The sequence below is a fragment of the Zosterops lateralis genome (assembly GCF_965231275.1).
Source record: "Zosterops lateralis genome assembly, chromosome: 29".
NCBI classification, from domain to species: Eukaryota; Metazoa; Chordata; class Aves; order Passeriformes; family Zosteropidae; genus Zosterops; species Zosterops lateralis.
Genome location: NC_139789.1, coordinates 1,988,661 through 2,015,206, shown reverse-complemented (window position 1 = coordinate 2,015,206; position 26,546 = coordinate 1,988,661). Strand labels below are relative to the sequence as shown.

The 26,546-nt window shown below is 50.4% G+C and overlaps 1 protein-coding gene across 1 annotated transcript in view; it reads left to right on the top strand.

The window, feature by feature from the left end:
- ZAP70 (zeta chain of T cell receptor associated protein kinase 70) overlaps positions 1-26,546 on the top strand; it is a 34,213-nt gene that overhangs the window by 1,368 nt on the left and 6,299 nt on the right. The window contains exons 2-6 of the mRNA XM_083879982.1: positions 18,826-19,265; positions 21,812-21,972; positions 23,712-23,850; positions 25,523-25,601; positions 26,255-26,295. Of these exons, the coding sequence (XP_083736108.1) occupies positions 18,864-19,265; positions 21,812-21,972; positions 23,712-23,850; positions 25,523-25,601; positions 26,255-26,295 (822 nt within the window). The 5' untranslated portion in view covers positions 18,826-18,863. The remainder of the gene's footprint in view (positions 1-18,825; positions 19,266-21,811; positions 21,973-23,711; positions 23,851-25,522; positions 25,602-26,254; positions 26,296-26,546) is intronic.

Here is a 26,546-nt window from a genome sequence, read left to right as displayed (position 1 = left end):
CAGGCACAGAAAACTTGGTTTGAGCAGCAAAGTTCAGGAAGGACAAAGGTGTCAGTTAAGCCGAGCTTTTCCTCACACAAACCCCAAACAGGTGGGACTTGAGGCACAAAATAGAGAGGCTGAAGGTAAAGGGCGCCACTGAAAGGATTTTTTCACCTCTGACAACATTTGGGGTTGAGCTGGGTAACGCGGCTGGGAAGAGAAAGGAGCAGGGAGCAGCTGCTTGTGGGACAAAGCAGGAAGTTCTGGGGGGCTGGAAATACTCAGAAATACAAATAATTGTTATCAGGGGATTTAAAGGCTCACACGGTTTGTTTAGTGTTGATTTCCCGGGAATCTCTGTGGAGTCATAGGGAGAATTAGGTGGTAACAGCACATGGATGGGTTGAGAATTAAAGCCCTGGAATCCCAGAATGGATTGGTTGGAAGGGAGCTCAAAGCTCATCCCATTCCACCCCCTGCCATGGTCAGAGACATCTTCCACCATCTCAGGCTGCTCCAAGCCCCGTCCAGCCTGGCCTTGGACACTGCCAGGGATCCAGGGGCAGCCACAGCTGCTCTGGGCACCCTGTGCCAGGGCCTGCCCACCCTCACAGCCAACAATTCCTGCCCAATATCCCACAAAAATCTCCCCTTTTCCACTGGGAAGCCATTCCCTGTGTCCTGTCCCTCCATCCCTTGTCCCAGTCCCTCTCCAGCTCTCCTGGAGCCCCTTTAGGCCCTGCAAGGGGCTCTGAGCTCTCCCTGGCACCTTCTCTTCTCCAGGTGAACACCCCCAATGTTTAATGCCTGGGTAATGTAATACAGGCTGTAAGTACATACACCTAAATATGGACATAGACACAATAAATACATTAATATTTAATATAATGAAATATAAGAATAGAATATTTAATATAATTAAATATAAGCTCAAAATATAACCCTTGCTTATTCCTTAGTGCAGGAATGTGCATTTTTAAACACAGCTTTGATCCCTGAGTGGCCTGATTTAACCTTGAAATATCCCAGAAGTGCCAGGAAAGGTGTGGGGTGCTGGGTATGGAATTGAATGGGCACAGCAGAGAGAGCCCAGGACACGGGACAGATCCCAGGGGGCCATGGGGACCATGGGCAGCTTCCACAAACTCCAGGAATCAAATTCCAGCCTCAGTGAGGATAAAACATGAACCAGTCTGACATAACTCCATCTCCCCACATCCCACTCAAATCATTGGAACAAAACCCCTTTGCTGCTGGAATTAAAAATAATTTAAAAAGTCCTGGGCAGATCTGATCCTTCATTTCTGCCTCAGAAATCTCATTTCCCAGTTGTCTTCATTTTCCTTCTCAGAATTTCCTCTTTAGGAATTTCCTCTGGCCACCCTGTAATCCTGCCCAGTTTATTCTCTGTTTAATCCCCACAACACAGACCAACAAAGGAATGGTCTCTGTCCGCTTTGAAATAATGTTCCAGCAATGCTGAGGCAGTTTGAGCTCCCAGTCCCATGGAGACCCTTCCAGAGCATCACCCACCATGAGGACATTTCCCACCTGGGGTTTGCCCTCAGCTGGACCCTGCAGGTTTCCTTTCCTTGCTGCAGTTTAGATTTCAGCCTTACGTTCATCTTTCCTCTTTTAAAACTCCAACCAGAGCTTCTGATGCTCAGTAAAGTTTCCTGCTCTCAAACTTTCTCCTTTAACTTTCCACTTTCTGACCTTCCAGCCAGGAGATTCCAGTGCAGGATCCATCAGTGCAGGTTTCCATTGCTCTGACCCTCCTCCACAGAGCTGGGAAGGCGTTTCTTGGGGTGTCAAACATTCCCTGAGCAATCCAGGAGCCATCCCTGCTTCCCTGGGAGCAGCAAACACCAAAGGGGAGACGTGGGGACCTCAATTCCCAACAGGAATTGAGGACATTTCCAGCAGATCCTGGGGAAGCAGGACCTCAAACTGCTCCTGACCACTGGGGTTGACCATCTCCCAGTTTAAGCCAAGCTTAGCCAAGCCCTGCTTTGTTCAGTGACAGACCTGAAGCCTCTCCAGCCATTCTTTGGCTTCCATCAGGAGTCCCCCAGTGACAGAATCCCTTCAGCAGGGACAGGTCACATAAAGCCCATGGGATGGGTGTAAAGGAGGTGGAACTTTATGCAGAACTTGTCAGCTGAACCTTGGGAGATACACGCAGACTTTTTATTATTTTATTTTATTCTCTTTATTCTTTTTATTCTGAATGAGCCCAAAGCACAGGGGAAACCACTTCACCTCCTGGGTACCCCTGAGGGGCTGAGACAACACAGGATTCCTGCAGGGAGTTCAGAACTCAAACAGATTGAGGGTTCTGGCACAAGAAATGGGGTAAAAGGTTTCAGGTAATGGCAGATTTTTCTGAAAATCCCACGGGATTTTAAAGCAGCACAAGAACTTCAGTTCTGAGCCTTGCTGGCCATAGCACAGGAGGTGTAGGGATGATTATTCCTTCAAGGCCCATCCTAGATCCCAGATTCCCAGAGCTGGAATGTGCTTCCTGGGGGCAGAGCAAGAGTATAACTTCGAGAACTCCAGCCCATTGCTGCCTCCCTTGTCATCCTCACCTTCAGGACAGGGATCACCAATGTCAGCCCCAAATACAGAACTGAGGTGGTCCCTGGGGGCAGAGCACCAGCAGCACCTTTCCAAGGAGCAAAGCTCTCCTCACCCTGGGCACAGCCTGGGGTTGGGAAGGGACAGGGAACAGGGAAAAGCTTTTGGGAGAATCTCCCCAGGTGTTCCAGGTGGGAGCACTGAGCTCACAAAGCAGACAGGGGCCATGTCAAAAACATCCCTGGACACAGCCAGGAAGGGCTGGAGCTGTGTCAGGCCTTGGGATGGAGCTCAGGGAAAGGTTCTTCCCCCCGAGGCTGCTGGGGCACTGCCCAGGCTCCCCAGGGAATGGTCCCAGCCCCAAGGCTGCCAGAGCTGCAGGAGCATTTGGACAACGCTCTCAGGGATGCTCAGGGTGGGATTGTTGGGGTGTCTGTGCAGGGACAGGGGCTGCACTGATGGTCCATGAGGGTCCCTTCCAAATCAGGATATTCTGGGATGCTCAGAAAATCCTCTGTTGCAAGAGTTAAATCCCAAACCAGAACCTTGAGCCTCCCAGTGCATCCCCCTGGAGCTTTGGGAAGGGCTTTGAGTGGATGGATGGAGGAAATGGGACACTCTGGATTCTGCCCAGGGCTGGGTTGGGCAGCACTGGAGGAGCAAAACTGCAAAGCAGGAATCACTGAGCAGCAAAAACACCAGTTCTGGGGTTATTTTATCCACCAATCACACCAGGGGTACTCCAGCACCTGCAGAAAATAAGTGAAGTCTCAAACCTTCTTTTGCGATGATTTCACCCAAACCCAGTCACCCTCTCCCAGCACTTCAGGGATGTTTCTGCCTGTCAGGAATCAACTGGAGAGGAAAAACAGAGACAGAGCTGGAAGAGACCCCCGCCTCAGCATCTCTCAGTGATGGACTCCAACCCTGAGCTCAGATCTCACAGAAAATCCTTGTGCCTCCAAGGTGCCCAACACAGCCACGTTTTGCTCAGGTTCTCTCTTATTCTGGCCAAAAACCCCAGGGCTGAGTGTTTTAAACCTTTCAAGTCTCTTAACAAAACCAACTGATTTGTGCCTCTGAAAAGCTTCAAAATAATCCCCCAGCCAGGGGCTCTGAAGTGACTCAGGTGTGACAGGCTGGGCCAGGGAAGAACAGATTATTCAGGTTTTTGGCTCTCCTGCTCTCCATCTCACCACAAGACTCCCAGTGTTGGTCTCTGAAGCAGAGTGAACCCTTATAAGTTGATTTTGGAAAGATGCAGTCAGCACTGAGCACCCTGAAGCAGATCACGCCCGAATCTGTTGTTGAGATCTGCAGGGCAAGTGGAAAGTGCTGGTTTTTTTCAGTGAAAATCACAACTTTTTTTCCTGTCAGACGTTTGTGCAGATCCAGCAGATTATTTGTGAGCACATCCATGTATGGTTTGACCCTCAGTTTTTATCTAGGGTTCTGATCTTTCATGCACAAAGCTCCAGAGGCAGAGGTGGGAGCACCCCACAAAAATAAAATATCTCAACCAGAGCTTTGTTTAGTTAATGCAGCCCTAGGGAGGAGTGTGAGACTGAGCAATGCCCATAAACCAGAGGAAAAACATCCCCCAATTTCTGTATCAGGTGTTCAAGGTCCTGTTGTCGTTGTCACCTCCAGGACAGAGGGGTTGGATGGAAGTTCCTGCCAGAGCCAAACTGGGCAGGCTGGGCACAGACACCAGAGCTGTGGCTGAGCTGGGAAAGCATCCAGCAGATCCTGCCCCAAGGAACAACATTTGGATGTGGAAGCAGACAGGAGTCTGGAGAAAAGCCCCACAGGCACAGCAGGACAGGGTGAGGGGTGCCAGAGGGATGGGCAGAACGTTCAGGGGTGTTCAGGGCTGTCTGCACCTCCCCAAAATCCCCTCAGTAACAGCTCCAGGCCAGGGCCCTGCATTCCCTGTGATGTGCAGGGATTTCCACCCTGGCTCTGCTGGAAGAGCTGGATAAAAGTTCCTGGCCCCATGGAGCAGCTGTGGGGAAATAAGAACTCTGCTCTCATTGCCCCAAAACATGGCCAGGAGCATCCGGCTCAGCTCCAAACATCCTCCTCCAGCAGCAATCCCTGTGGAGGCCAGTGCACCTCCTGAACCAGAGCACTGAGGCTTCCTTGGAGAAAAGTCCCTTAATGGGAACAAGTCTCTCCATGTCAGGAGGAGAAGGAGCTGCCTCCTCCCAGAGCTCTTTGGTTGTTGGTTATTCAGATACACCCCAGTCCTGCTCTCCCAGCTGGCCCCTTGCCTTCCCTGCCCCTTTTTCCCTTATAAGTCCTGGAATGTTCTCCCTTCCCCTGGAATGTTCTCCCTGCCCGAGGCCCCATTGGCCCTGGTTTGGTGCAAAGGGGTGAATGTGAACTGAGGGGACTAATGGGGTCCCAGGGGTGGAACACTGTAAATTTAACCCCACGGGGTTCAAGGGAAGGAAGAACATTCTGCCATGGGTGCATACAGGGTAACAGGGTGACATGAACTTCACAAACCAATAGAACAATGAAACCTAAGAAATATTAATGTGTCTGCAAAGCCCCATGAGAGGGAGGTTTTCCTCACCTTGACTTAAAGGGTATTTTCCCCCATTTGCCTCAGTCCCTCCAAGGCTGAGCTGTAACTACCTTGGGGATAAACCCTGGGCTTCCCCAAATCCCTGTTCCTTTGACCACAGTGGAATTTGTGGCCATGGACTCTTGTTGTCCCCCAGGTCCAGCTGGGAGGGAAGCAGAACACAAGGGTCCCAAATGTTTTCTGTGGGGCAGCACTGACTCTTCTGCTCCTTCCAGTGTTCCTCCAAGAGGGAAATGCTGGCTTTTGCTTGTTATGGGATGTTCAGCTGCAAGATCCCCTCAGAGATATTTTTCTGGGTGGAAAAGTGAAGGGAGAGGTGAACTGTGCCCACGTGAGAACAGCCTGAGCATGGGCAGTTATTGATTAATGCAACCTCCCCTTGAAAGCACAGCAAGGACAAACAGCAGGAACTCACCAGACCATGGAGAATGAGCTGTTTTTTCACCTCAGCCCTGATCACTGAGTTATAAAAATGTGCCAGACAATATTCACCTGCTGTGCAAGGGGAGAGTTTCATTCTCCTTTCACACAAGAACACCCCCAAAAGTGTCACCAGCACGAGCAAAACCCTTCTGTGTTTGGTGTTTCTCAGTTTTCCACAAAAGACCGGCAGAACTGGAAATCACATTGGGCCCAGAAGGAAAGTAGGATTTTCCCTAATGGAACTGGGGATTGCAGGAATTAGATATGGGAAAGTCCTGTGAGCTCATCCCGGGTTCTTCCTGCCTGGGGAGGATTGTTCCCATTCCCTGACCCGGTGCTCAGTGCAATGGGACTCCCACTCTCCCCCTGCTCCACATCCTGCTGAATCTTCTTGCTTGGAAACGTTTCTTGATACCCAGACTTCCTTTCCACTGATTAATTTCTTCTGCCTTATCCCTGTTTCCTTTTATCAGCACATCCAAACCATTTTTTTTCCTCTCTGAAAGAAACTTGTGCTCCTCAGATGCTCCTCCTTTGCTCTCAGATGTTCCCTCATCACCCTTGGCCAGCAATTAATGTTTGTCTCCATCCCCCAGGGCTGAGCCCATCAATCAGCCCAGCCAGGCCCTTCATCTCTTTCCTGAACTTGTCATATTTCCAACACTTTGAGGCTCAATTTACCCCCCAAAATAACTCATTTCAACCTCACCCAACGTGCTGGGATCATGGGCCTGAGCCCCAGGGGCGGTATTTATTTTATTCTTTAATTTCTAAACCACAGGGAATGTTTAGGTCTGGTCTGTGTAGACTCAACTCCTCGTGGTGTGTCTGAGGAGCAGCGAGAGCACCCAGGGCTCCTCCAGCTCTTCCCCACCTGGCAGCAGCTTTCACCCTCTGTGCCCAGGGGAATGTTCTGACTATAAAGATGAACCCAACACATTCATTTTGTGGTGCTGGGAGCTGCTGGTGGCCCCTTCACCTGAGCTTTCAAAGGCTGAGCAAAGCTGTGACTCACAGAGAGCAGAGCCCCTGGCACTGCAAGCACAGAGAATTCCCTTTGGTGTCTCAGCCAACTCCAGAGCTGCAGATTTGTATATTTCTACATTTCTAACCTGCCCAAAGCCCCTCTAGCAGGGCTGCAGGAGGTTGTGTCCCTGTCCCAGGCACTGCTGGAGCTGCTGTGCCCCAGTGGAAGGTGAGGATGAGGCATCTCCAACATCTGCTGCAGATGTTCAGAGCCCACAAAGGTCTGGAGGAGCTGGAACTTCCACCTGGCCCTGCCCCAGGCAGAACCCCCTGTCCCATGGCGATGGGCAGTTTTGGGGCAGTTTTGGGGCAGCTCAGGGCCCAGGGAAGCCTCTGTGCTGTCCAAGCTGAGGTGACCAAGGTGTGGCACTGACACGGTACAATGAGCTCAGTGCTGGTTTGGGTGGCAGCTGCTGGGTTAGGGATGGATAATGGGACAACTCCTTACTCAGGGGGTGGGCAGGCCCTGGCACAGGGTGCCCAGAGCAGCTGTGGCTGTCCCTGGATCCCTGGCAGTGTCCAAGGCCAGGCTGGACGGGGCTTGGAGCAGCCTGGGACAGTGGAAGGTGTCCCTGCCATGACAGGGGTAGCCCTGGATGGGCTTTGAGGTCCCTCAAACCCAAACCATTCCATGGTTCTGTGATTCCCTGTTTCAATCCTCCTCTCCAGGAGGGGCTTGCAGACCTGTGCAGGTGGGTCCAGTGGAGGACTTTGAACCAGACCTGTACAAAGTGCCACACCTGCACAGAGATCTTGTCCAGAGTGAGAATGCCTTGAAAATCCACCTTGGGAAGCAGCAGGAGGAGAAGGGAGGTGGCTTTGGGCAGAACCATCCGTGTGTGGCAGCACCCACCACATAAAGCCAGAGCTTTGTGCTCAGCAGGGAGATGTCACTCAGGGACACACAACAACCATTTCCTCTCAGAACTAAATTAAAGCAGAATTACTGAAGGTGGGAAGCCCAGCCATGTCAGTAACTTCATGCCTGTATCACCTTTCTTGTTAAACAGCAGAGACAAGGCAAGAACACAGCTGTTCATGCACCAAAGCCACTGTCACTTGTGGTTGGAAATAAAGCTGTGAGCCCCTGCAGCACCTGGAGCAGGGGCTGGGGCAGGGCTGAGGAGGGCTCCGTGCTCAGGGCAGCTCAGAACCTGCTCAGCACCTTCAGCAGGACCCAAACCAGTGCAGGCCAGGGTAAATTTATTTCCAGCGCTCTCAAAGCCCTCTGTGTCCCCTTTCCTACACCCCGCTCAAGGCTGTGCTACTTGGAGGAGTAAGGAAGTAGTAAAATAGCCAAGGAATGGGCTCGGCCACAAACTCCTCCTCAGTCCCTCTCACAAACATCTCATTTGATCCTCCTGCAGTCTGACACCCACCAAAACCCTCTGCACTGGCAGGGGTCAGTCTCCAGGCCCCTGATGTTGTGTATAAATTGTTATTTCAGCAAAAGGTGATGCAGGGAGGCCAGGGAGAAGGAAAGGGAAAACTAGAGCCCTTCTCCTCCCACTTGTGCACTTCCCCATCCTTGGCTTGTGCTCGATCCCAGAGCCAGAGGATGTGCAGGATTTCTGACTCCTCTCTCCATTTGTTGTCAGCACCTTGGTTGCAGGGACGAGCTCCGTGCTCCTCCAGCCCCAGGACAAAGCTCCTGACAGCGCTTGCTGAGCCAGGGCTGAGCTCTGAGCCCACAGGGGATGCCAGGCAGGAAATGGGGGGGTTTTACTCTGTGCCTCAGCCCCTCATTAAAAACTGTTCAGGATCAATGGCTCTGGAGCCAGGAGTGTTTCCAGTGGCTGCACAAAGGCTCAGCAGGGTGTTTTCACAGCCTTCACAGCTAAATCTGCAGCCAGCAGAGGAGCCCGGGCTGCCTGAGGACAGCACAGGCACTTGGCTTCACACAGGAGTGTCCCAGCAGTGCCACCCCGGGCCCAGCACCCTCCTGTTCCAGGGAGAAGCTGCTCAAAATGCTCAGGGACATTTGGTGATGGTTCTACAAACCAGGGGCAGCTCCAAGGGCTTCTGTCCCTGCTCTAGCCCAGCCTCTGGAGCCTCTGGCAGAGCTCTTCCCTGAGCAGGACACAGGGGTCAGGGCACTTGTGCCTCTCTGCACCTCTGGATGTTCCTGAGATATTGGTGTCAGCTGGAGCTGAGACAAAGAACCACATTCAGTTCAATTTTCTGCTCCTGTCATTGCAGCATTAGGGGGAAAATATTATTCTGTAAGAAGAATTTTGTTAGTTACATTCTGATTTCTCAGGGGCCGCCAAGCTCCTACCTGGGATAAATAAATGCCCAGGGATCTTTTCAGAGGAGATAAGGAACTGATACCATTTTTTCTTTAGGGAAAGGGCCCAGAAATTTGGTTAAACTCCTCCAGGTGGTGGCAGAACTGGAGTCAGCTCTGTGGCCAGGGCAGAGGCACCCAGGAACAGCAGACCCAGCACTGCAGAGACCCCCAGGCCTGGATGTGTCTTCCCATCCAGATTCCCACTCAGAGAACACCCAGATAACTCAGTTTTATCAGACACAGGTTCTTTCTCTGCTAAAAACAGCGTGTGGGACCCCAGGGAAATGAGCACATGGAAATAGGAACTGAATTTGTGCAGGTCCAGAAGGATTCCCACAGCCCCTGTGCTGCAATTTACGACACCAAAGAACCACACTCACCGCTAGATTGAAGTGAGAAAAAGAAGCCCAGTTTATTATGATTTGGGGTTTAAATAGGATTTGGGAATGAATCAAGGACTGGAGGACAGGAGGGACACCTCTCTGACCCCAATGGTCAATTCAGAAGTCCATCACAGAGAAATATGAAAACAATTAACTTTGTTTTGAGAAACTCCAGAAGAAGTGTGTAGACAAGGCCATCAGAAGGCTGAAAATCAGGGCCACACCCCTGGCCCTTCCAGAGCCCTCTTGCCTCAGTGTCCTCACTGTGCTCTGCTGCTCCCTGCCCTCTGTGAGCTCCTCACAGAAATCCCTGTCCCAGCCTCTGCAGGGGGGCACCTGAGAAAACACAGAGGAAGTGGGGTGGCATCAAAAAGAAGCTTTCTGGGAACCCAAATGCTGCTTTGTGGCAGTGCCAGTGTCAGAGGAACCCAGCCTGACGTGAGCAGGCACAGAGCTGACCCCAGTGCAGGTGGCCTGTTGGACAAACCCCTTCTCTGACCCAGAGACAGGGCTCCTGAGAGGTGTTTGAAAAGATTTCATTCTATTTTCAGTCTCATGAGAAGGGTGAGAGGGAGCACATGTAACAATTCACGCCATCAAAGTGAGAAGCCAAACTATTTCCTAATTACAACACACTGTTTTTTTGGCCTATCAGCTTTTACCACACAATGCTACTAATGCTCTCAAGCCAATCATCTAAAAATACCTCACATAGAACCTGCTACAACATATTTTTCATAGTTCTATTTCTCCAAAATGTCTACTCTATTTACAAATTATAGAATTCATAAATAGAATCTCCTCATTAATAGAGTTCATAGTTCTAGTTCTCTAAAATGTCTGCTCTATTTACAAAATTAATAGAATTCATAGTTCTGTTTCTCCAAAATGTCTAGTCCATTTACAAATTATAGAATTCGTTAATAGAATTCATTAATAGGATCTCCTCATTAATAGAGTTCATAGTTATATTTCTCCAAAATGTCTACTAGTTCTATTTCTACAAAATGTCTACTCTATTTACAAAATTATAATTTGAAACTTGTTTCTAGTTTAATTTCTCTCTCAGTGAGAGAGAAATCTATCCTAATTCATGTATTCACTTCTCTAAGTCAGCACACTTTATCTCAGAGTTTGGATGCAAATGCAAAGCCTCTGTCAAGTTTTAAAAATTCTTTACAAACCCCTTTCCCGCAGTGCCCTGTCCCTGCCCTCCCCTGCTGCAGGGGCAAATCACTCCCTTTCATCACAAATAACCCAAACCAGGAGCAATCCCCAGCAGGACCTGCAGGAACCCAGCCCTCAGTGCCCTCTGAGGCCACCAGACTCCTCTGGTGTGGATTCCTGGCACGGATTTCCCAGGTTCTGCCCCTGGGGAAGGAGGGGCATTCAGGGGCAGAGCCTGAGTGGCCCAGGGCAGAGCAGGAGGTGGCCCAGAGGTGACACGGGGCACAGGTGACACCAGGCAGAGGTGGCAGAGTGTCAGGAAGGGCTCTGTGAGCAGTGGGGTCTCTCCAGCATCCATCACAAGCAGTGACTCGTGGGAATAAATGTTTCCCCGGGCTGGGAAGTGCCAGCAAACCCCTCACTGGGTCAGCACTGGCTGCTCCAGCTCAGTGTGGCTCAATCACAGCATTGCTGAGGGTGGAAAAGGCCTTTAAGGTCCTTTGGTCCAATGTTAAACCCAGCACTGGGAAAGCCACCCCCAACCCTGTCCCCAAGTGCCACATCTCTGTAACCTCTCCAGGGATGGGGACTCCAGCCCTGCCCTGGGCTCTATAACCCTGATGTTCAGTCTGAGCCTCCCCTGGCACAGCTTGAGGCTGTTTCCTCTTGTCCCATCACTTTTTACCTGGGGAAAGGATTGACCCCACCCAGCTCCTGTCAGGGACCTGTAGAAGGGAGAAGGTCCCCCCTGAGCCTCCTTTTCTCTGAGCCTCACAAGCACTTGAGCAGAACCATCCCCTCTCTTTTGGAGCCCCACTGACACTGGGATGGAGTGCCATAATGAGGTCTCTGGAAAGGATTTAGGAGGAGGTAGAGGGACACTGAGCTCCCCAGAACCAATTTCCCCTTGTCCTGCCACTGTCAGGAGCCTTCCCACATCAGCAGGTTCCTCCATGGGCCTTGGAGTGTTGTGGAACTCAATGTTTTTCCTTTTGAGAAGGACTTGGGGATTGTCCCTGGGGCCAAATGGCTCCCACATTTCACTCCAGAGGGGCAGGAAGGTGTCAGGAAGGATTTCTTAATGGAAAATCAGGCACTGTCAGCACTGGAACAGGCTGCCCTGGGGAGCAGTGAAACACCTGGGAGTGTTCAACAAACAACTGGACATGGCACTCAGTGACTGCCTGGTGTTGGGTCAAAGGCTGGACTCGATCTTGGAGGCCTTTTCCACCCTTGGTGACTTTTTATGGAGCATTTCTGCACCAGGCATGGTTGGAGCACCGAGGACTCAGCTTAGGTCAAGGCCAGCAGGAGCAGAGCAGGTCCTTGGGGGGAATCAGAGAGGTTTTCCTGCGGATTTACCGTAAACTCCCCCATTTTGGGGCAGCTGTGAGTCAGTGAGCTCCCTGAGCAGGAGAGCAGATCGTTATCTGCACACGCAGCCCGTGTTTGTGAGCACAAACACAAACTCAGCTCTCACAAACTCCCACTCCCACACAGCTCAAGTGTTCATCAAGGGCTGAGCAGCTGAGGCTTTAATGAGCAGCCAGCAGGGAGGGCAGAACAGCAGCTCCAGCCAGGAGTGTGAGTGTTCCTAAAGGTTGGGAAGAGCTGCCATGGAGTGCAAAAATAATTAAACATTAGTAATTAGATGAATGCAGCCAGGTCGAGGCAAAGTGAAGTTTGTTAGGTTTTTTCTTTGAACTAAGGAACATTGCATCGAATCAAAGTTATTGCAAGCTAAATCAGATTTATTGCAAGTTTTCTGTTATTTAAGATAAAAAGGAAAAAAAAAAATAAAAACAACCCCAGGAACCCTCCAGGCATCAGCTCCTCAGTTCCTCCTCTTGCTCTGTCCCTGCCAATCCTGGGATGAGCAATCTGGAAAGGCAACTTGGACACTGCAGGTGTTTTCCAGCCTTTCTTCTCTTCAATCATAAATCAGAACCAAGAGAATGAAATGCAGGGAAGGGAGGGGACAGGCAGGAGGTCCTTGGTCGTGCCTATCACCTCTGCAGCAAACAGCACTGGAACAAAGTGCATTTATTCTGCCATTAAATGCAGGTGGGTCCAGGCAAGGCACCACGAGAAGGAGCTTTGTGGCCATTTGGCATCAGGAGGGGACAAGGAGGCAGCAGAGGCTGGGGGAGCTGAGGGCAGAGCCAGTGCCCCACACCCATCCCCTGCCTCCACCCCTGGAGCTGCTGCAGGATGGGCAGTCCCAAAACTGGTCCATCCCCTGCCCATCAGGAATGACCCCAGAGTCTTCTTGGGTTTTAGGTTTCTTTTTGCCCAGGATTCCAGGCTGGTGGTTCTGGTGGGTCTTTTTCTGTCTCTGCTCTCTCTGTGACCTTTGAAGGCTTTTGGTCAGTGTGAGAATGGAGTCTCAAGGTCTTGGTCTTCTTAGTTTCTCGTGTTGTTTATTAATTCTTATCTTACAAATTCTTTGTGTCGGCCAAGGTGTTCACAGCAGCTCGGACACGATGTGACTCCCCCCGTGATGGGAGGTCACTCTGCTTTTATTCAGATAACTACGTGGTTATTATTTACCATTTCATACCAATGCCTAGTAACTATACTAGAGGGGTCATTTCTGCTTTGACCCAATCGTATTAAACTACCTTGTGCCCACGTCACTGAAGAAAATGGATGCCAAGGAAGAACAAAAAGAACCCGGGGTTCCACCCTAATTCCTCCATTTTGTCCCCTTGCATCTACACTCTAAAAACTCAAACCTACAAAACTTTCTACCTGGTGATAACTACAGGGCTCTCTGTTAAACATTTGTGACTTGCAATTATTCTCTGCTTGGAAGTTTTTCACATGGACCAAAATCAAAGCCTGTGTCTTCCTGGGCTCTGTGCCAGGCAAACCCCCCTGCACAGACCCCAGACCCTCTTTCTCAGGTCCCAGGCCTCTCTGCTGAGGTCTGTGACCATCCAAGGCACCCAAAGAAATGCCCTGGACTCCAACCAGAGCAATCCCAAACCCTGGTCCATCCCCTGTCCATCAGGAATGACCTCAGAGCAACCCCAAACCCACCCATCAGCAATCCCAAGCCAGGCTGGCCCCTGTCCATCAGGAACCCACTCTGGAACAATCCCAAACCTGGTCCATCCCTGTGTCCCTCGGAAACCCACCCTGGAGCCTCTTCATGGGACACCCCAGCCCTGAGGGGCACAGAAGGAACCCCCAGAGCAGTTCAGAGCCCCCAGGCCCCATCCCAGGCTGAATTCCCCTCTCAGCCATCCCCAGGCACATTTTCCTGGCACTTCCCTTGAGCTGCCTCTCCCCCCAACCCTTTCCCCAATTTAACTCCATTTAGGGAATTGTTGAAAACACCCCAGAATGGCAACACAAACCACCCCAAACTACACCACCCCCAAAGCACAGGAGCCCCCCAGATCGCCCTTTTTACCTCTCCTGGCTGGTTCCCCATCACAATTCTCATCTCTCAGCCCTTCCCCACCTGATCCCCTCCAGGCAGGTCCCTACTCCCCCCCACACTGTCCCAGTGCCCCTGAAGGCACAGCTGAGGGCTGGGTTATCAGGGCTTATTTGTGTTACCAGGACTTATTTGTGTTATCAGGGATTATTTGTGTTATCAGGGATTATTTGTGTTATCAGAGGGTTATTTGTGTTAACAGGGATTATTTGTGTTATCAGGGATTATTTGAGGTGTGTGAGATTATTGCTGCCAGGACAATGAGACACAAAACATGGTCCTAACAGGTGCTGAACCTCACCAGTGCTGCCTCCAGTTTCACCAGTACAACCCCCTGCTCTCAGGAACTGGTCTGGACTGGCACCATGTGCTGTTCTGGGAAATCATAAAATCAAACCAGTTCCTGTTGGTTCTTGTCTGATCTGAGTAAAAACGAGTGGCCAGCTATAAATAGATCTGATCAAGTGACATCTCCAGGGCTTCCTGCCTGCCTTTCCTGTGTCTTGGGGCACAGACCTGACCGATTTTACGTGGGAGTTGTGGTTTTTTGGGTGCATCTTCACGTCATGACACCAACCTGCCAATGTGGTCATCACCAGAGGAGCCCTGGGCTTCCTGCCCTGCTCCCTGTGCCCAGCCTGTGGGACACCCAGCACTGCAGCCCCAGGGACACAGATTAAACTGGAAAAATGAGGTCCTGTTAGTTGAAATGAGTCATGGTGGAGGGTCCCTTGCCCAGGTTCTTTCAGGTGTCGGTCCATGGAATTGGTTCTCAGTTTTGGCTGCATTTGGCAGTGTGGGAGAACAAAGTTGAAAGAGATTTGTGCAGGTCTGTTGGGAGAATGAAGTTGAAGGAGATTTGTGCAGGTCTGTTGGGAGAATGAAGTTGAAGGAGATTTGTGCAGGTCTGTTGAGGTTGTTCAGGGTTGCTCAGGTCCACCCAGAGGTGGTGCCAAGGAACAGAGCTGGAGTTTGGGAGAGGAATTAGAGGAGACCCTGAGCTGGTGTGTGGGCAATAAAACCAGCCAGGACAGAAGGACAAACATTGAAAAGTAAGAGCTTTAGAGGGATTATAAATCTTCCTGTTCAAATTTGCTCTCAGGCTTCAGAGAGTGATTTTTCCTTTGTGTCTCACAACTGGGAAGGTTTTTCTCAGCAGAGTAATTTCCTGCCAGGGTTGATCTGAGACAGCAAGGCTTGGGTGGCAGCACCTGACCCAACCTCTGAGCCCTGGGTCCCTCTCCTGTTTCTGTGAGGGTTTCTTCACTCCCAGCTCTGTGTTTGGAGAGGAAAACCAACCTGTTTATAACAGAACAGCTTGTGTGGGCAGCTGGAAATTCTGTGAGAGCTCTCATGTCATCAATAACTTCTTCCCTCTCGTTTTCACCTGGCTGAGCTACTGACAAAGGTGTTCCATTTGCTGTGATGTTTTTCTCCTGGATTTCCCAGAGAAGAGATTCAGCAGTTTGGGTGCAGGTCTCATGGCTGTTTACCCCAGTGGAAAGCAGCAGCTCACAAAGGAGCCCATCAACGTCCCTCTGCCCACTCAGTATTTGCTCTTCCTTATGAACGTGACTCATGAACCTGCAGCTAAACCCAGGAGCTGCAATCCTCACTGCTCACCTCCTTCAGCCCATTTTCCTGGGAGCTGCCCTCCCCTGGGAGCAGGCTGAGGTCAGGCAGAGCTGGCAGCCAGCTGGTCTCAGGAGCTGAACCTGGGGAACCAGCTCTGGAAGCAAGTCTGGGCTTCGGTGCCTGGAGGATCCCAGGATTAGGACGCTTTGCTTTGGTCCCAAGCACCAACTCCAGTTTGGGTTTGATCCTCAGGCTGTTCCCAGTCATCTCCACGTTCCAGACTGGCAGCTGTGCCAGGACCCCACTTTGCTCCATTTGGTGAATTTGGTGACAGGGCCTTCACATTTGGGCTGGTTTGAGCTGTGCCTTGGATGGTTTCTGCTGGTCCCTCAGCCTGGCTGTGAACCACTGACGCTTCCTGTTGTGGTTTCCTGCCTCAGCTGAGACGCCTCCTCTCTGCTCTCCCTTCCTGTTCTCATCAGGGCCATTTCAGAGCTTCATGGGGACAACAAATAGGTAGAGGAGGCTCTGGCTGCCATAAATCCAGCTCCTGGCAGGCCTTTGCTGCGGAGGGCTGAGCAGGGCAGGGTGCACGGGGCAGAACTGAGCCCTTCCAGCACAGAGATCCAGCCAAGCCCTTCCCAGCTCCACTGATGCCAGGGGATGGCAGGAGGGCCTCGTGCAGCTCATGAAGGTTGGCATGAGCCAGAGCAGGGCTGACCACCAGAGCAGGGATGACCACCAGGACAGGGCTGACCACCAGAGCAGGGATGACCACCAGAGCAGGGATGACCACCAGGACAGGGCTGACCACCAGGGTAGGGCTGACCCCCAGGACAGGGCTGACCACCAGGGTAGGGCTGACCCCCAGGACAGGGCTGACCACCAGAGCAGGGCTGACCACCAGGGTAGGGCTGACCACCAGGACAGGGCTGACCACCAGAGCAGGGCTGACCACCAGGGCAGGGCTGACCACTAGAGCAGGGCTGACCACAAGCCCAGGCCAGAGCAGTGGGCTCAGCCCATGGGGAAGCGATTTCTCCCACCATGCCCAGAAGAGTCAAATTGGGAAGAATCAGGGAAAATACCCAGTGTGCTGCCCCAAAATCTGACATTTCTTTGCTCCTCACATGAGTGATGCATTTGCAGGAGTCACAGATGGAGAAAATCTCTCTGATCTTTTTGGGGTCATCGTCTGTGCAGGAGCAACCCCAAAGTTCAGGCTCCGGGGAACAAATGAGACCCTTTAGTCACGATAATGTTTCCATTGATTACAGCACACTGAGCTCTGTCAACACCCTCTGAGTGGGATTTTAGATGATTCAAGATAAAGATATAAGCCCTGTACAGAGATAAGCCCTAAAATTCTTCGGCACCAGGGGCTCTGCAGGGACTTGGTCAACGAAGGGCCCTCTCTGCCAAGGAGATCAGAGCATCAGGAACCAGCCAGAGCCAGGTATTGTAGGGAAAAATTCCACAAATTGTTTAAAAAAACAATTCAAGGAAGGTTTCTTCTTGTTTTTTGCCGACTGATGGTTGATGTCTGCCCAGAAGCACTTGGGTTTCTCCCCTTTTGCTGTGCTTGGTGCAGTTGTTTATCTAACTGTTGTTTTAGACATTTCATATCCATCTTGTGTTTTAATCTTAATGTATTTAAGGTTTTGGCCTTCTAGACCTCCATGGCAAAACTCATTTATTCAGAGATGCCAAAGAATTTCCTTTTATTGTGAACAGGACTGGAGAGAAAATGGTAGGAAGTCAAGGCTGAAAACATCAGGATGGATTTTAGGAGCACATTTTTAATAGTGAAGGTAATCAAGCACTGGAGGAACTCACTGTAGGAGCTGGGGCATTCTCTCTTGCTTGGGATCTTTAAATCAAGACCAGGTGGTTTCTCCATTCCTTGGCATCTGTAAATCAAGATCGAGTGGATTCTGGGTTGTTGGAACCCTGAAGGCTGAAAATTTCAGTCTTTCTGTGCTAAAAGGCACTGGCCTTCAGGCAGGCACTACATTTGACCTGAGGCTGTGGAACAGGCTTCCAAAATTGAGTGATGGGGTTGTGGGTGTGTAGTTTGAATAGTATTGTGTGATCTCACAGGGTGAAAAACTTAGAATTTGGGGTTTTAGTATATAGTAATATATATGGGGCAAGATGAAAGATTTAAGGTGTTATCTAAGTCCTTCTTCACCTTCTTCTTCTTGGTTTTGGGTGGTTTTTTCTAATTGTGTGAAAGAGGTCTGCATTGTGGACCTTGTGTGGTCAATTATTGGGTCAAAAGTATAAATAATATAGGTGTCATTTTGTTATTGGGTGATTAGTGCTTAAATAACCTTGGAAAGAGTTAGAGGCATCCATTTTGCCTCAGTTTTCTGCCTTGTTAGTTAGAGCTCACGGCTCATGAGGCTGTAATATAGATAAGAGTTAATAAACACTGAGTCCGAACACAAAACTGCAACTCCTGGCTCTAACACGAAGAGAAGAAGATAAAAACCTCACACTCTGTTGCTTGGGATCTTTAAATCAAGATCAGGTGGATTTTTATTTACACTTTCCAGCTTCAGTAAGGGCAGAACAGAGGGATGTGGGATGCTGTGAGTTTGAAACGACCCCACAGACAGCCAGAGGGAGAACCTCTAGACAGGGAAATCTGAAGCCCAGCTAAACCACTTTGCAAGGTGATGCTCCAGGGTTCCATCTTCCTGGGCAGGCTGAGCCCCAGCAGTGCATGAGCCATTGCAGTGAGCCATCATTATTGTATTGGGGATGGCTGAAATAACAACACGACTCCAATCTTCTTGGAGGGCATATAGCAATGTTCATTAAAAGGCACGTCCTTTTTATACCCTGTTCTGATAGACTGAACACGATTGCTCATTGGAACCAACACCTCTTCGCAAACATCTTTGCAAGTAAGCAGGTTGGAAAAGCAGCAGGTGCAAAGATTAGAAATTGTTTAGAATGTCTTCCCCCAGCTCCTCCAGAGCAACCTGTGGACCCAATATTTTCTGGGCCTGAGCTCTTCCCAAGGGAAACTTTTCAACAGTTTTCCTTTTCCCAAAATGACCTTGTGTAAACAATATTCCTTTCCTATAACAACAGATGTTGTTTGCTATTTCTGTTATTTAGCCAATGGCAGAGGTGTCAGCCCTATGGACCAATAACGTGTGTTTTTAGCACAGTGTGTTATAAAAGGGCTGAATGAATTGTAAATAAAACCTTCTGATTTCTACTGCCTCCTGACTGGAGCCAAGCATCTTTATTTCCTGTCCTATTGCAACAGCAACCCCTGGGCAAGACTATATGACTTGCTCTCCCACAGGCTCTGCAGCTAAATGCCTAAACACCTCTCTTTGACCAGGCTGTCAGCACCCAGGGCGAGCGAAGGTGCGCGGGGAGATGCCGGACGCGGCCGCCCACCTGCCCTTCTACTACGGCAGCATTGCGCGCTCCGAGGCCGAGGAGCACCTGAAGCTGGCGGGGATGGCGGACGGGCTGTTCCTGCTGCGGCAGTGCCTGCGCAGCCTGGGCGGGTACGTGCTCTCCATGGTCTGCGACCTGCAGTTCTACCACTACCCCATCGAGCGCCAGCTCAACGGCACCTACGCCATCCTGGGGGGCAAGGCCCACTGCGGCCCCGAGGAGCTCTGCGAGTTCTACTCCAAGGATGCTGACGGGCTCTGCTGCCCCCTGCGCAAGCCCTGCAACCGCCCCAGCGGGGTGGAGCCCCAGCCCGGCGTCTTCGACAGCATGAGGGACAACATGGTGCGGGAATACGTGCGGCAGACCTGGAAACTGGAGGTACTGGGACCTGCCGGGGTGGGCTGGGAAGGTGTGGCCTCTCTGGCGCTGTCGTGTCCTGCTTGTGGCACAGCAGAGTGAGGTTCTTCTCCTTGGAGGGTGCTGGTGCTGCCAGGGGTCTGAATCCTGCTCTGTACCAATTTCTGCTCTACATGTTGGTGTAAATGCCTTCCAGGCCTTCAGACCCGACTGTGGAACAGCTGGAGCTCATTTTGCAGGCCTTCCCCCAAGTGTCCTCTGCAGCCCATGCGATGCTCCCTGCCTTAGGCCAGAGCTCTGGTCCCAAAACCCAACAAACCCATCCTAAACTCCAACAACCCATTCCAAAACCCAACAACCCATCCCAAAACCCAACAACCCATCCCAAAAGTCAACAAGCCAGCCCAAACCCCAACAAACCCATCCCAGATCTAAACAAACCCATCCCTAAACCCAACCCCGGAGCTCCAGAGGCACATAGACATGACCCCCATGCCATGGATGTGTCCCTGGCACTGCTGGCAGCAGATTCTCTGTCCCAGTCCTGGGATTGGCTCAGTTGGTCAGAGCATGGTGCTAATAATGCCAAGGTTTTGGGTTCCATCCCATTATGGGACCATTTAGTTAATAATTGGACTTAATGATCCTTGTGGGTCCCTTCCAGCTCAGAATATTCTGTTATTTCTGGGAATATCTCTCCAAATGTGAGGTGCCTCTGCCTCCAAACATTGCTGAAGGTGAAATGAAACCAGACTTAGACTTTTGCTCTGGACTTATTCACTCTTTGGAGTGGAATTTTTGCCTCTTTAGAGGGTGTTTTTTTGCCAGTGAAGGTTTTACCCATGAGACCAGAGCAGGGGGGTGCTGGATTAGGTCTGTGTGTTATTTAAATTTAAAAATAGCTATGAACAGGTTCCTGCATTTTACTGCAGACCGGAATATCCACAATATATGCATAAATCAAAACTCTAAGTGGTCCAACTGGCAGCCATGGACTTCATTTCTTTCTGCCTACTGCCACCTTGGCTCCTCAGACACATCCACGGGTCATTTTGTTGTTTTGTTAGAAGGGGCTGCCCAGGGAGGTTTGGAGTCCCCATCCCTGGAGGTGTCCAAGGAAGGCCTGGATGTGGCACTCAGTGCTCTGGGCTGGGGACAAGTTGGGGATGGGGCACAGCTTGTACTCGATGACCTTGGAGGTCTTTTCCATCCTAAATCATTCTGGGATTCTATATTTTCTTTTAAGTCCTCAGAGAAAAATGGCTCAGGCAGTCTCCTTATGGAGCCTTTCTTCAGAAGCTCTCTACATTTGGCCTATTTACACCAAGTGTGTTTGACAGAATGAGGTATTTTATAGGGTGAACGAGATGTTCTGTAGGGTTCCTACAGCTGAATGAGCTGTTCTGTGCTAAAATGAGGTGTTTTGTGGCAGAATTCTCACCCAGAACCGGGGATTCTGTAGAGTTTCCCCCAGAGCAGATCTGTGGCCACCTGCAGATAACACAAAGGACATCGCCACCTCCTGGCAAAGGGACAGCAGCGGTTTAACACCGGCGTGAGCCCGGGGAGAGGAGCTCAGAGTCTCCCCAGTGATCTCCAGACTGCACCGACCTTGCCAAGTCCTGGTGCCTGAGCAGCCAGGAGGGCAGGGACACCAGAAAGGTTGTGCTCTAAAGGAAGTCATGGAGTGATGGAATATCCTGATTTGGAAGGGACCCTCATGGACCATCAGTGCAGCCCCTGTTCTGCACAGACACCCCAACAATCCCACCCTGAGCATCCCTGAGAGCGTTGTCCAAACGCTCCTGCAGCTCTGGCAGCCTTGGGGCTGGGACCATTCCCTGGGGAGCCTGGGCAGTGCCCCAGCAGCCTCGGGGGGAAGAACCTTTCCCTGAGCTCCATCCCAAGGCCTGACACAGCTCCAGCCCTTCCTGGGCTCCTGTCCCTGTCCCAGAGCAGAGCTCAGCCCCTGCCCCTCCGCCTCCCCTCGGGAGGAGCTGCAGCCCCCGAGGAGCCTCCCCTCAGTCTCCTCTGCTCCAGCTGAACGAGCCAAGTGCCCTCAGCCTCTCCTCAGAGCCTTCCCCAGCTCCGTGTCCCTCCTTTGGACACTCTCCAACAGCTTTGGATCCTTCTGATCTTGTGGTGCCCCAGCACTGGAGGTGAGGCTGCCCCAGGGCAGAGCAGAGTGGGACAATCCCTCCCTGGTATCCCCCAGGACACGGTGCCCCTTTGGGCTGTCAGGACTCAGTGGCAACTCAGGTCCAACCTGCCACTGACCAGGAACACGAGGCTCAATGACATCCCACAAGCCCAGCATTAAGATTCCCCACATAAACGTGCTGCCTTCTCTCTTCCCTCACCAAAGTCAAAGGACTTCAGCTGGATTTAAGGGATTAGGTCAGTTGAGACAAGCCAGGAATTCTGCTCTGCAGCAGAACAGAATTCAGCCACTGCTGGCTCTCATTAATGATGAGACATCCCAAGTTTCCCGCGCCATGTGCCCCAGCTGAGCTGTGCTGAAGCCATCAGCAGCATGGCAGGAGGTGTCTTTCCCTGCTCTTTCCCAGGGGGATGCCCTGGAACAGGCCATCATCAGCCAGGCTCCCCAGGTGGAGAAGCTGGTGGCCACCACAGCCCACGAGAGGATGCCCTGGTACCACGGGCACATCAGCCGGGAGGAAGCGGAGCGGAGGCTCTACTCAGGGGCACAGCCGGACGGGAAATTCCTGTGAGTACCCAAACCCCTGGGACGGGCTGGGATCTGTGCAGTCCCTGCAGCCCCTCAACATAATACCCCAAGTCTGGCCTTGGCAGGACAGACCACAGTTACCTGCCCAGCCTGGCAGAGAGAACTCCCCAATGGTGCTCTGTACACAATGGTTTGCCCCCTCTCTGATGCCCCTGGCCCTGGTTTCTCCTTTCCCCTGTGTCTCCATTGGTTTTGGGACCCAGTGACTGGCCCTGTGTTCCCTGTGGGACAGTGACCTTTCCTGCCCTTTGTTCCTCCCCCATACTTCAGGGTCACTGGCTGCTGAACCCATACTTAAGTGGGGACAGGGAGATGATCCCCCTCTTGACTCTGGGTTTCCCTTTGGCTCCTGGAAACAAACCTGCCGGAACTGATCTGGTGTCAAGGCCTTCTGCCTCTCCTGGCTGAGCCGGCCTCATGGTGTGTGTGATGTGTGAGCTGAGTCCTTGCCTGAGTTTCCCCAAGTGGCCTTTCCACCTGAGGGGCTTATTGGGATCTTGGCTCCAGCTCCACTCCTGAATAACACACCACCACAGGGATCCCTGGAGTTTTCACCATTTCCCAACCATTTCACCATTTCCTGGCCCCACTGCCCTGCTGTCAATGGTTCCACACGACAGAGGAGGTGTAGCTGAATGTGCTCACAGTAGTTACAGGTATTTCAAAGATGGGCTGAGCCCCAAATCTGTTCTTGTCCAGTGTCTGCCCCCACCATGAAGAGCCAATCTGGAGTTTTATTTTTTTTTTCTCATATTTCAATATCTCTATAAAGTTTGGTTGCTGCTGCATAGGATCATGAGGGATAGAGGGTTCAGTGGGGGAAGATGATAAACACTGACAGGCTGGCCATGTAAGGCCCAGAAAACACAGGAGAAAGTTTTTCTCTGCATCTCTGCCCTGGTGAGACAGCCTGAATATAATTTAATTCTCTCCTGGATGAGTTAGGGAAGGAAACAACTAGCTGGAGAACAATTCAACAGGAGCTGGAGTGACAGGACAAGGAGGAATGGTTTTAAACTAAGAGTAGGTTTAGATGGGATATTGGGAAGGAATTGTTCCCTGGGAGGGTGGGGAGACCCTGGAATGGATTTCCCAGAGCAGCTGTGGCTGCCCCTGGATCCCTGGAAATGTCTAAGGCCAGGCTGGATGGGCTTGGAGCAGCCTGGGACAGTGGGAGGAACTGGGTGACTGGAACTGGAACTGGGTGACCTTTAAGCTCCTTTTGAACTAAAACTATTTTGAGATTTTGTGGATCTGTGAGAGGGGTGAAAAACTGGAGGTGAAGGATACCTCCTGAGCCTCTTCAGAGGGGGTTGGAATCTGCTGGAGAGGGTGGAGGAGACAGTCAGAGGCTGCAGGTGAAGATTCCTCCTGAGCCTCTGCAGAGAGTGTTGGGAAGGTTCCAATGACAAAGGTGACAATTCCAATGAACACAGCTTCAGGGTTTTGGTCAGGTCTGCCTTAATTTTGGCCTCTGTTGGGATTTTTGCCTTAATGGAAGTTTGTTTTTTTTTTACCTGAGGTACTAGATCAGGTCTGTTATTTAAATTTAAAAATAGCTCCAGACAGCCTCTTACATTTTATTTTGGGCTGGAATATACATAATTTATGCATTTTATGCAGGGACACCTCTCCATGTGCCTACCCACCACTGACACTCCTCAGAAAAATCCAAGAGCTGCTTTTAATAATTTACTAATGATTTTCCTTCCTGCCAGGCTGAGAGAGAAGAAGGAGAACCGTTCCTATGCCCTGTCCCTCGTCTATGGCAAGACTGTGTATCACTATCGGGTGGACCACGATAAATCTGGGAAATATTCCATTCCTGAGGGCACCAAGTTCGACACGCTCTGGCAGGTACCAGGCTGGGTCTCCTCAGAAATTGGGGCACCTTTTCCAGGCTTTGCAGCGTTATCAAATCCCTCAAAATCATCAAAGATAAATAAACCCCTCTAACAGCATCTTTTTAGTGTCAATAAGTCAGGAATTATTTTATTCCTGGCCAGGGTTTGTTTGTTTGTTTGTTTGCTGACAAAATTCTCCCTTCACACAGACTCTGATCCAAAACTCTGTCACTTATTTGTACATTTATATATTTATATATTTATACTTATTTATACAGAAAAATAATTTAATGGTCATTGATTCTAAATGATATCATAACACCACATCCTGGGTTTGATCCTCATCACTTAATAATTAATAATCATCACCATCGATCCTCAGGGGTCCCTTCCAACTCAGAATATTCTGTGATTCTGTACTAATTCTCTTTCATAAATTAATATTCCATCCTCTATTGGTTATTAATTTCTCTCTTTTTCTGCTAATTAAACCATATTTTCTAATCTTTTTAGTATTTTTTTCCTCTGGCAGGGACTCTCCAATGCCTACACTGAATCTTTTTTAGCCTCTTATTTTTCTTCTGGTTTCTCCAAAGTCTCCTTGTGGTCCATAAATTCTGCATTCCACATGTCCAACCTCAATCCATCTTCCTCACCCAGGCTTTGTTCATTCGACTATATCAGAGTTAGTTTAGCAAAATTTAAAATTCCAGTATTTTTTCCCAAAAGTAGCTCATGGCAACCTTGTTCCATCCTGGCTGAGAGTACTTGAAGAATAACACACTATTTTTAATTAATTTATATTAATTATATATTATTATATTTAATATAAATTAATATATTATTATAACTAATTTATATTAATATATATTAATAACACAATATTTATAATTAATACATATATTGATTTGGATTATTTTATTAAAATCATTTAAGAGTTAAATCATTAACTAAAATTATCCAGAGAGTGGATGCTGGAGCTTCCTCCTGGCTAGGGCAGTCTGAGGGACAGAAACCCCATTTTGCTGAATTTCCTGAATTCCCAGGGCTGTTTTCACTGGGAATTTTATTGAAAACAAAGACTTTGGGGCATTTTGATGGTGACAGAACCGTGCCAGGCTCCTGATTGCAGCTGAAATGTGAAATCTAAGGCAGGCAGGAGGGGAAGGGAAAGCCTGGTGTCCCCTGGTCTGGTCCCAGGGCTGGATGTCCCCAGGCTCAGTGATGTCCCCTCTGTGCTGGATCCAGTGGTGCTGCCACCAACAACTGCCTGGGGCCCCCAGAACAAACCCTGCAGCTCTTCTGGGAAAGGATCTGTTTTCCCTCAGGATTCATCCCACACCAAAAAAGCCTAAAACCCTTCCTGGCTGGCACAACAATAACACTGCACTGAACATGCCCTACTCAGACTGGGGATTGTGTCTTTCTTTATTGAATTTCCCAAGTTCTTTCCAGCTCTGGCAGATATCCAGGGCTGCAATCCCACCCTGGGACAGCCCTGAGTGCACAAACAGAGGACAGACACAGTCTGCTCCCTGCCTGCCATAAATCTGAGAGGAATCATTGCCCTAAGCCACAAAAGTTGCCTTCAACAATTAAAAAAAAAAAAAAAAAAAAAAAAAAAAAAAAAAAAAAAGATTATTTTCTCCTCTCAATTAATCTTTTTCCTCTCATCCCTTTCCCAGTTGGTGGAGTATTTAAAACTCAAACCAGACGGGCTGATTTTCTACCTGAGGGAAGCCTGCCCCAACCCCAACATGCCAGGTGAGCTGTCCCCATCAGTGCCACCCCTGGCCCTGCTTTGTCCCCAGCTGGGGCAGTGCCAGCCCAGACCTCCCTCCCTGTGCCCAGCCCTGGTGGGGAGGGCAGGGAGGGCTCTGCCCCTCGGGGAATCTGGGCCAGGCTCAGTGGTGTCACTGCCCAGGCCTGGCCTGAGGTGGCCCAAGGGCAGGAGTCAGTGGCCAAATGGATTTGGTGCCCCACAGCTCGATTTGGAGCATGAGCTGCTTTTTGGGCAGCAGGAAAATCCCTGTCCTGCAAGGCTGGGCCCTGCTGGCTCTCTGAACACTCCAAACCAGGAGGCACTTTGGGTCCATGTGTCACAAATGTCACCTCAGAGCCTGCCCTGTCCTGGGGCACAGCTCAGCCAGGGATGCTCCAGTGGTGGTACTTTCCCTGAGAAAATTTGGGAATAATAGCCACATCCAGACATATTTCCACACCTTTTTAGACTAAAGCTGTGGAGATTTTCCTTTGGGGAGTGGAGGGGATGGGATCAGACCCACAGGGTCCTTCAGGGATGATGCTGTGACCCTGCTTAGGGAAAACTCCTGATTACAAACCCCTGATAACAACCCCCGGATAACAAACTCCTGATAACAAACTCCTGATAACAAATCCTCTCTCCTGTTTCACAGCCTGTGCAGCACCAGTTCCACCCACCCACCCCTCTGTGAGCGTAAGTTTGGGAGAGGTTTTGTTTTATTGGCACCTCAGTGGTTTTAATATTGCTGCCTTTCAAGCTTGGCTGATCAAACCCTGCTCTCCAAACCCTGCTTTTGTCTAAAAGCTCAGAAACTGCACTGGACTTTATTAAGCCCAGCTGGGACGTTGTTCTCTTTCCGGCTTGGATGGGGGTGGGGAATGGCTGGGCACAGCCCCTGGTGGAGCTGCGAAGGGTTTCCATTCATCCTGAGCTCCTTGCAACAT